The sequence below is a fragment of the Onychostoma macrolepis genome, chromosome 05 (genome assembly GCF_012432095.1).
Source record: "Onychostoma macrolepis isolate SWU-2019 chromosome 05, ASM1243209v1, whole genome shotgun sequence".
Classification (NCBI taxonomy): Eukaryota; Metazoa; Chordata; class Actinopteri; order Cypriniformes; family Cyprinidae; genus Onychostoma; species Onychostoma macrolepis.
The window spans coordinates 44,338,847-44,348,686 of record NC_081159.1 but is presented as its reverse complement, the minus strand read 5'-3'; the positions used below and the strand labels follow the sequence as shown (position 1 = coordinate 44,348,686).

The 9,840-nt window shown below is 36.1% G+C and overlaps 2 protein-coding genes across 4 annotated transcripts in view; both read left to right on the top strand.

Annotated features, from left to right (window-relative positions):
• Positions 1 to 8,692, top strand: haus4 (HAUS augmin-like complex, subunit 4). 3 transcript variants are annotated; one of them, XM_058777671.1, is made up of 6 exons: positions 1 to 188; positions 304 to 324; positions 3,497 to 3,593; positions 3,675 to 3,820; positions 4,847 to 4,915; positions 6,515 to 6,567. In XM_058777671.1, the coding sequence occupies exons 1-5, from the start codon at positions 174 to 176 to the stop codon at positions 4,904 to 4,906; spliced, it is 339 nt and encodes a 112-aa protein (XP_058633654.1). In that variant the 5' UTR covers positions 1 to 173; the 3' UTR covers positions 4,907 to 4,915; positions 6,515 to 6,567. The 3 variants fall into 3 exon arrangements, with proteins under 3 accessions (XP_058633654.1, XP_058633652.1, XP_058633655.1); XM_058777669.1 differs by lacking the exon at positions 6,515 to 6,567 and adding an exon at positions 8,308 to 8,692 and having other exon boundaries at positions 5 to 188; XM_058777672.1 differs by lacking the exons at positions 304 to 324; positions 6,515 to 6,567 and adding an exon at positions 8,308 to 8,692 and having other exon boundaries at positions 6 to 188.
• The window catches only part of LOC131540824 (uncharacterized), a 30,201-nt gene continuing 26,836 nt past the window's right edge, over positions 6,476 to 9,840 (top strand). The window contains exons 1-2 of the mRNA XM_058776082.1: positions 6,476 to 6,623; positions 6,747 to 6,818. Of these exons, the coding sequence (XP_058632065.1) occupies positions 6,476 to 6,623; positions 6,747 to 6,818 (220 nt within the window). The remainder of the gene's footprint in view (positions 6,624 to 6,746; positions 6,819 to 9,840) is intronic.

Here is a 9,840-nt window from a genome sequence, read left to right as displayed (position 1 = left end):
GCTGGTCTGGCGGTAAAAATAAAAATGAGGAAGAGAGGATGTCAAAAAAGTAACAGCACGACGGAACTTCATTTTTTTTTTTTTTTGTATTATATTTTAAAGTTCCACATTAATGACAAATAATTCTATTTAATTATTGCTTTCTAACCTTAGTTGAGCGGTCACTAAATTAAATGGCCATCATCCGGGTAAGTCACTGAGTTGTTCTCCTGTGTGATTCATATCTATCCTCTTATAAAATGATATCAAATATCAGTCACATTTATATCCTTTAATACGATGTTATTTTTTTTCTCGGTAAAGGAGACACTTTACATCAACAAGGTTTGAACTTCTTTCAGTTTTGCTCTTCTTTGTTTCAAACTTTGTACTTTAATGAAAACAAATGTACTTTTTCATCCTCAGTGGATGCTTCTGCATAATGATGATTGTGTCATTAATATGAACGTGTTTTTTCCTGCATTGAATTTTTTTTTGGTGGCCAAAGCAGTAACGTTATTTGATCGGTTCGTGTGATTTATGAGTGATGTAAATGACTGCTGCGCTTGTGGTCGCGCGCATGCTGAGCGACCACAGAGAGAGAGAGAGAGAGAGAGAGAGAGAGAGCCCGCCCTCTGCTCACTTCATGCGTTTTCTCTGGTTGGAGTTGGACAGCTATCCGACCATGAAAAGACCAGTCCTCCGAATTTGAAACGCTTTCGAGATGGATTTAAATCCGATTGCTCAAGCCACTTCTGTCTGGGACGCATTCCAGATGAAACTGGACAAGTGTAAACGCATCTGCTTGTTGAAACCACATATGTACATTTTACTCCTCCCGAAATATTAAAAAACAAACGTGTGAGAGCGTGTTGTAGGCTATATGACATGTAATAGTCAGATATGACAGCGCTATGCTACACGCATCACCACAGATATGCTGCTTATGCCTCTCTCTCCTGTTGCGATCAACTTTTAATTGGCTGATGATGAATAAAATGCAGCGCATATGTTGATTTCTTTGACGTGATTGTGCGGTAGGCCTAATTCAAGATCGGATTTATAAGCACTAGAGTAACCAGAAATGTTTAAGTGGGTGGGCCTACATAAAACTGGGTGGGCCAGGTTGTAGCCTATGAAAACTGCATGTCATATTGTCAACAAAAAAATACAGCACCAAGGTTCATTACACAGTACTTCTAAAGCATGCATTAACATTAGTAATTTGTTATGTTAATGTTCATTTCAAAATTTACTAATAGGTCATTATTAAAAATTAAAAGTTGCATCTGTTAAAATTTGCCTGAGCTGGTTAACAAAGATGAATAAACACGGTAACAAATGTATTGCTAATGTTAGTTAATGCATTAAATAACATTAACTAAAGGAAGTTTATTAAAAAGCATTACCTCAGTGTGAAACAACGGGGCTTCGCTGATGATTTCATAATCAAGAGTCTCTGTCAGTTCACGCGCATCGAGGACCGCAGAAATGTGCGCAGCTGCAAATTATACAGTTTGTCGTGGCGACCAGGATCTAGCACAATGTTTATGTGTTTCTTTCCACAAAGGACGCATCTGTTTAGCGGATCAAACACTGTACCTATGCTAATATGATGCTTCAAACACACTTGGTTCAGAAGTTTCCGATCGATAAATCCAGCACCCTCAGGTGGTCTGTCGGGTTTCATTTGTAGACGGTACGGATTTATTGCTAAGACTTTTACTTCTTAAAGAATTGATCTGATTTATGTTTGCTTCACTATACCCAGATAGCACACGTACGTCTGCAAGATGTCTGTTAAAGATCTGATGATCTGGAAAGCATCTGCTGTTTATAAACGTCTGACAGACGTCTGTAAGATGTCAGTTTTACATACACTCTAAATCATAAACATCTTAAAGACATCTAATAGACGTCTATTTGACATCTAAAAGGAGACGTCCTATAGACGTATTGCAGATGAGCAAACAGCCTAAAAAATACGTCTTGCAGATGTAAATGCAGACGTCAAATAGACGTCTCAGAGATGTACGTGTGCTATCAGGGTATAGGCTATTTTCTAATTTAACTTTACAAACGCGCGCGCATTTTACTATTATGTCCTTACTGTACGTCGTAAACATAACAGAAACGGACGAATCATCATTTTGACAAGCTTATGATGATATGCACCTATAGGAAGAGGGACAACTAAGAAACAACCTGTAATTGACCATGAAAACGAGCGTTTAATATTGTTAATAAATAAAGTTACAGTGAAATAAGCTAGACGTTTATTAGTATCATTTAATAAATTACATCCATTTGGAAAATTACAAACTTCTCAGTGGGTGGGCCACAGATGAAAGTGTAGCTACGCGACTGGCCAAAAGTAACAAATCAGATGGCTATCCAATCCGACAAAACGCATAAAATAGGTCTAAACAAGCCCTAACTATCTTTCCTCTCCATTCCTCAGAATCAACTGACATGATAGTAAAAGGTCAGCAGACTGAATCAACGTTTCATGCGGCACATTCGGAGATTTATTTATTTATTTTATGCCAGGTTTTTTTTTTTGACAATAATGGCTGTATGTTGAGTTATTTTCAGAGGACAGTAAATTTATACCGCTATACAAGCTGCACATTGACTACTCTAAAATATATCCAAGTTTAATTTCTATAATATTGTCCCTTGAGAAGATATACTAAAATGATTGCCGAAATGTGAGGGGTGTACTCACTTTTGTGATATACTGTATATGTGTGTGTGTTTTATTTTATTTCCGGTTCATTTCCGTTAACAAAAATGTTTTAATAGTTTTAGTTTTCGTTCATGATAATAACCCTGATGCTGGAATGTGTCAAACTGAAAGAATGTAACTAAGTGACATAATCAATATTAATTAATTAAAAGTATATATATATATATATATATATATAAACCCTTCACTATTAAACGGTAAATAAACCTTTCTAAACAGCAAAGTATTTAGATGTCATAAATCAGAGATTTAGGAAAACTAGAATTAAGCATAGGTTAAATGCAGTGCTGATTCAACTGACTCAAAATATTAATAAAAACTGTAATTGTATCTCAATAATACTAAAGTTGTAAAAATAAAATAATAAAAATAAATATATATTTTCTAATAAACTTTTCTAATAAAAAGTCGAAGCACTAAAATTACTGACTGGAAATAAAATAGGAACTAAACCTTAAATAAAATAAAATTCAACCTATTGAGTAAAATAACAAAATACTAATAAAAATGACACAAAAAAGCACAAAAGAAGTCATTAAACTTATTAAAATAAAATGAAAAAAAATAATAAAGTCAAATGAAAGCTAATTCAACATATTAATAAAAACTAATAGTATATAAATAATATTAACTGCAGTCCAGGTGATTTTTATTGTAATGATCACTTCATCGCGTGTCAGCGCAGCTTGTATTGAAGCCAGATCGGTGCTTTAATGGTTTTCTGATGCAGTGAATGATGTTTAAAGCTGATCTCGTGTTTGTCTTCAGGAGCTGGTGGAGATGAAGCAGAGGTTGTCATCAGAGCTCCTGCAGCATCTGAAGAAGAAGGCCGTCGGTATCCTGACGTACTATCAGCCGGAGCGGGGTAAACCGATCAACACCGCTGAGACACGATGTGTTTAATGATGGGATATTAGGACGGTTTTGATCTGATCTGTTCTCTCAGAGAATGAAAGCGAGGGTCTCAGGAGCGTGAAGCTTTCCAAACTTCCTGAACTGCTGGACGCTGAACAAAAGAGAGCCGAGAGCCTTACAGAGAAAAACCGAGAGAACGTCACGTTACTGCAGCGACAAACACACACGAACCTGTCTGTGAGTCCAGAGAAACACATTCATGTCTGCAAGACACCCGACAAACTCACTGAAGACCTGTTAGTGACGCAGGCTGTCTGTAGACATACTGAAGAAACAGAAGTGTGCAAAGCATTTTCAGATGTTAGATCATCATAATTCATCACAATTTTACAACTCTTAAAATAATTGTAGTGTAGAAGCAAAAGAATGAATTAGTTTTTGAAATTTAAGTAATGTTTTTACTCAGAATTGAATGTTTTTTTAAATGTTTCACCAGGAATAATCTTATTTTTTATTATTAGATATTTTTAAGCAAATATTGAAATGGTAAATATTATGTATGTTATAATGTTGGTTGTCACTTCTTGTTTTTCATTGTTTCTTTTCAAATATGTTGATCTTGCCATAAAAATAGCCATAGATGCTAGTATGGCAATATAAGTAACTTAATTAGTTTTCATTTTAATTTTAGTTTAGGTTTTAGTAATTTTGTAATGTGCTTTTGTCTTTTTTTTTTTTTACTGATTAGGTTTAATTTTTTTAATTTATTTTTTTATCTCAGTTTCAGTTTTTATTTATTTCCGGTTAGTAATTTGATTTTAGTGCCTCAACTTAAACAAAATGAATGAACTAATTAAAGTTGAAGTTGATCTTGGCTTAAAATAATTAGATTGTGTTTAACAGAAGATATTAGGGTTATTATAGTTAACTAAAACCATAAAGAAAACATTTGTTATTTGAAATGAAATAAACTTTTACTAAAATAAAATATATATTTTTATTTCTTATTTTATTTCATCTAGTTGGCAAGGCAACATTTCTCATTCATTTAGTTTAACTTGAAGTACTAAAATAAAAGCTAAATAAAATATTAATATAAATTAATACAAAAAAATGGATACTATATATAAAACAAAACAAAACAAGTGAGTTTCTAAAACTTTAAAACCAAATAACACTTGTTCCGCTTCCAGTGAAAGTGTGTGACAGTGATGTGATATTGAGATCATCTGCGTGTTCATGAGGATGAGTTTGTTTCTGCAGAGCCGAGATGCTGGAAGTTCAGCTGGACACCTACACAAGAGACAAGATAGCGGCTCATAAGACAATTACGTGAGTAACGCCAGCAGCGTCCGTCTGTGCAGGACTGTTAATGAAAACTATTACAAAGACTTCTGTTCATTAAATTAAATATATAAATTAGGGATGTGCGCTACGACCAATTTATCTGTCTTTAAACGGAAGTTTTGTATCTGACTAGTCTAAAAGATAGAAACCCCCCAAAAATGGCAAAAAAAAAAAAAAACTGTGCGTGTATAACAGCCTACACTTGAAATCAGGGACGTGCACAGGGGGGTTGCTCAGGTTGCCCGGGCAACTGCCCATATACCCTTCTCGACTCACGTTGCCCTTCCGAGGTGGAAAAAAAAAATAAAATAAAAAATTGTACAATGGATGCAGAATTTCACGTAAGCCTAGATTTAAAAAAAAAAAACGCAAAGCCTCATTCACTTCCATATTCGGGAAAGTGAAAGTCAGTAGGGGAAGGGCAAACTCTGTTTACGTGGCTGCAGCGCTGCACGCGACCGGCACCTGAGCTGAGCCTGCATGAGCGGCACTAGGAGATTGTCGCGGTTGTCGGGTGAGACGACTTAACGTTGTCGGAAAGGTATAACAAACGGACGATCATCATCAAGTTTTATGAAATGAATTAAAATCTTCATAAATCCAGGATGAGTTTGCCACGTTTAGCCTAAATAATCAGACAGATAGCTTGCAGACAAGCAGCCTAGGCTAGGCTACTATTTTTTTGGTAGGCATCATGGGCGTCGCTAGGCCATTTTTAGGGGGGCTTTAGCACCCCTAAATTTGTACTCAGCCCCCCTAAAAATCTTGCGATTCTTTCCCTTTAAATTTCAAATGAAATTCGGCTCCTCCGCATCTTTCTGCGCGTTCTTCAATCCACAGACTGCGGTGGCGCAGAGGAGAGGACAAGGTGTGTGTTTATCGATAGATTGTTATAATATCTACATCTATGCAGTTCTTTGTCATAAATACTGTTTACAAAAAGTCATGGTTTCCAATCTACTGTAAAGTTTTCGCTGCATTCACCACTCATCACACCACAGCTGTTTCCTTCAGCAAAAGCCCTTAACACATATGAACGCATACTTTATAAAACGATCACGTTATTGCTATTTTCATTTGGAAATTTAGCTTTCAATATAGAACATAATATTACAGTGCATGTGGCATTAACTACCATACAGTTATGCATAGAAATGATTAAAGACAGTGACCGACAGCACTCATTTTAATTGCATATCAGAGTGATTGACAGAGATTGAAACTGTGTGTGTGTGTGTGTGTGTGTGTGTGTGTGTTTTGTATTAATTAAAAAAAAAAAAAAGTTTGAATTTAATTTATGTAGAACGGTTCTACAATTTTTTGTACAAATTTTCAATAGTTTTTTTTATAAATATTTATTTTTTGTTATACCCTCATTGGGGGCTGAGCCCCCCTAAAATGAAAATCCTAGAATCGTCCCTGGTAGGCATTAAGCAAACTAAGCTACATGTCTGCTGATAGTTAGTTTCTCACATTTCATTTTAGCAAGAAGAATGAATGATGGAAGTAATGCATCACATTAGTTATTTTATTCAAAATGGTTAAATGCCTAAATCCTATCACTATTTTGGGTATTGTTTGAAGCCAAGATGCCCACTGAAAAGAGGCGGATTCAGGAGAGGGAGAGACGATTCAGGAGGCAGCAAGGGCAGCACATCACTGCAGGGTTGGCTGCGAAAAAGCCAACCAGCAGGTGAGACAGAGACTTTGCACTGTGATAAAGATGACATGACACTGTGTATGTGAATTGATTAATTAGTCAGACTCATATTTTAGCCTACTAATGGCAATGTTTTATAATTACATTCCATTTAAGATGAGGAGGAGCAGTCACAAGCCTCCAGTCTATGTGAGGAAAATGTGGACCAGGAGGAGGCACATAGATCAGGTAGGCCTAAGTGATGATCACCAAATATGAGATGAGAGGACCATGCTAGAAAGTACAGGGTTAAAGAGCTGCATACTAAATAATTGTAATCTAAAAAAACATAGGCTATTTTAGAGGTCATTTCAAAGATCTTGCCTGAGCAGAACATAAATACCACTAGTGGCAGTCCAGACCTTGGAGGAATATTACAGGGGAAGGACATACTATACCTTTCTGGACAGATTGAGACAGGAGCTTGAGAGAAGATTTTATAGGGAAGGGAAGACTCGGGACATTGTGATGTCACTGCAGAGACTCACTGACCCAGAGCAGTGGAAGGATATTGGCCAAGGTGTTGATACAGCACATTCACTATGTGAGTTTTATGGACTTCAGGGGGAAGGCCAGTGCCCTTTTTTTTTTAGGTCAGAGCAACTGCCCCTCAAAATTCCTGTGCAGGTCCCTGCTTGAAATACTTAATCTTTGCATCACACTGTCAAATCCCTCAATGAAATCTGCTAAAAATAGGTCACGATTATGCCGTATGCTTGCCTCACGTTATCATCATTTAATTTAGGCGGTTGTTAAACAGAAAATAAGGAAGAGCATAACTCAACATAAACCAGTGCATAGCTTATTTATTCAGATCAGCTGGAGCAATGCAGAAATGGAAAATAGACTGACAGAATTCTTCATTTTCATATATAATTTCATATATAACGTTAGCCAACATATTAAAACACAAGTCAAAAACAATAGGAAAGTTTATCAAGGAATAGCATTAAAACGGCTTTTAAAAATGTATTTCATGTTGGCTATATTGTCTAAAAACAAAACAATGCTGGTTTTACTTACTCAGACCATGCGCATTTGTTCAGTGAATTTAACATGTTAACGTGGTCTGGCGAAAGACGGGACTAGAGGCGATTCTGCTCTCGGCAGGAACTGAAGTCACAGACACGCAGAGAGATAACTACAAGCAAGCAGACAGTTTCGAAAAGAGCCTGAAAATCCAGCAGCACCACCGAAGTGGGTTTTAGAGGAATAGACGGCGCGGATGGGATCACGGACCCAGCGGCGGGTTGTAGTGTATGACATGATTGACTGCTGGCTTTGGCTGCCTCCAAGCTAACGCATACATGCCTGTATTGAATATGATTACGCATCGCTCCAGTAGAGTTATTGTAAGCCAATTTGACATTACACAGTTTACACAAAACTTTTCCGTTTCCTTCTAATTCAAAATAATCCCACACCTTGCTGGTTCTTCGCTGGTCATTTCGAGCTCGCCGCAACTGACATCAAGAAAACGCATTCGAGCTCTGAGGTAAAAATGTAGTTTTTTTAAAATTTTATTTTAGCTTGTTGTTGAAATGTTTTAAATGTAACGTTAACATTATGGTATTTTTTTCTCTCGTGTAATCGACTATTGATTTCAGTGTCTAATAGCAGGAGCTGAACCGTTTAGTCGACTAGACCCGCACATCCCTGGATCTGTGATTGTTTTCAGGGAGAAGCTGAGAGCGGAGCTGAAATCCTCAGAGCTGGACAAACAGACGCTGGAGTCTAAGCTGACCTCCTTCCAGATCTACGGCGAGGAGTTTGAGGCTCTCGCTGAGGAATATTCGAGACTGCGACGGGAAATCAGCACCAAATCCTGGGCGCTGAAGGAGTTCTCCACATGAATAACAGAATCAGCTCAGCATTGTGCTGTAATGCTGGTCAAAGCTCTCATCAGTTCTGTCCGGTCATTCATTCGAATCCTGCTTCTGAATTCATTTGTTATTCTTGATCATTTAATATTATTTTACTAATTAACCAGTCGAAATCAACAAGTACAAGTGTAGTCAAAGTTGACTGTCAGCCGCTGTATTAATAAAAAAAGTCAAACTTGATTTGTTTTCTTGTTGTTATTATTATTATTTTACTGATATCTGGCTTCAACATTATAGAAATAAATGTGTAGTTTTTATTCTGAACTACTGAATGACACACTTTAGGTTGTAGACATTGATGTCGTGTCAAAGCAATGCTGCTCCCTAAATGTGTATTTCTTTTGTAATATTAGATTTTTCTAAAATAATAATTTGAATACATTTTTAGAAGAATTTAAAGAGTTTTGGTAAATATTGTTATTATTCTTCCCCTTTTTTGCGGGTTTGGATTATTGTATTGGATTATATAACTTTTTAAACTTTAATTTTAAACTTTGAGTTACTCAGTAATCTCCTCTAACGTCGTCTTCTAGTATTATTTATGCCCAAAACATGCATATTAATATATTTATTTTAAGTGTGGGTATTAATAAAATTCATGTACAAAAGTGTAGCTATATAACAATATTACATTGTTTATTTTAATTTTATATTACATTACGTTATTAAACGCATATGAATTCTTATATTCTTATTTTTGTATAAATAATTACAAATATACAGTTTTGTAATCGAAATTATTCAAACCCCAGAGACTGCAGTACTTTACAAATACAAAAGTCTTTAAGAAACTTAATTAGCTTGAGCTGTTACACAAACATAGGCCTACATGTATGTTTATAATGCTGTGCTAATCAACATAGCATATCTACTTTGAAACCCACGAGCAGTAATGGGTTTGGCGTGAGTTCGACACGAGCTGTGTAAGCAGTGCTCAGGAAGCGCTGTTGATGATCAGTGTGTGCACGTGTTGGCTAGTTTTCACTTAATCTCTAGCAAGGAATTAGTATTACAGTAGGTGATTATTCTCTGTTATCCCCAAATTACTTTCTATTTTACTGTAGCTCTTTAAAGCGTTATCATAAACCGCCTCAGAAGTTTCGTTATTAGCTTTCGTGCACAAATGCACTCAATCTAGGGCAGCGAGGAGCACGACCACTGCTTCTGGATTCATATAGACATCAATTAATGGGAGCGCCTCATCTCAATCGATGCAAACAGGTATGGTGATATTTTCATTATTAATCTTATCCAGTCGTATTTTTATTTAGGGGAGGATGCCACCTTAAGAACAGTGTGTATTTATTCACACAGAAAAAAAAAAAAGG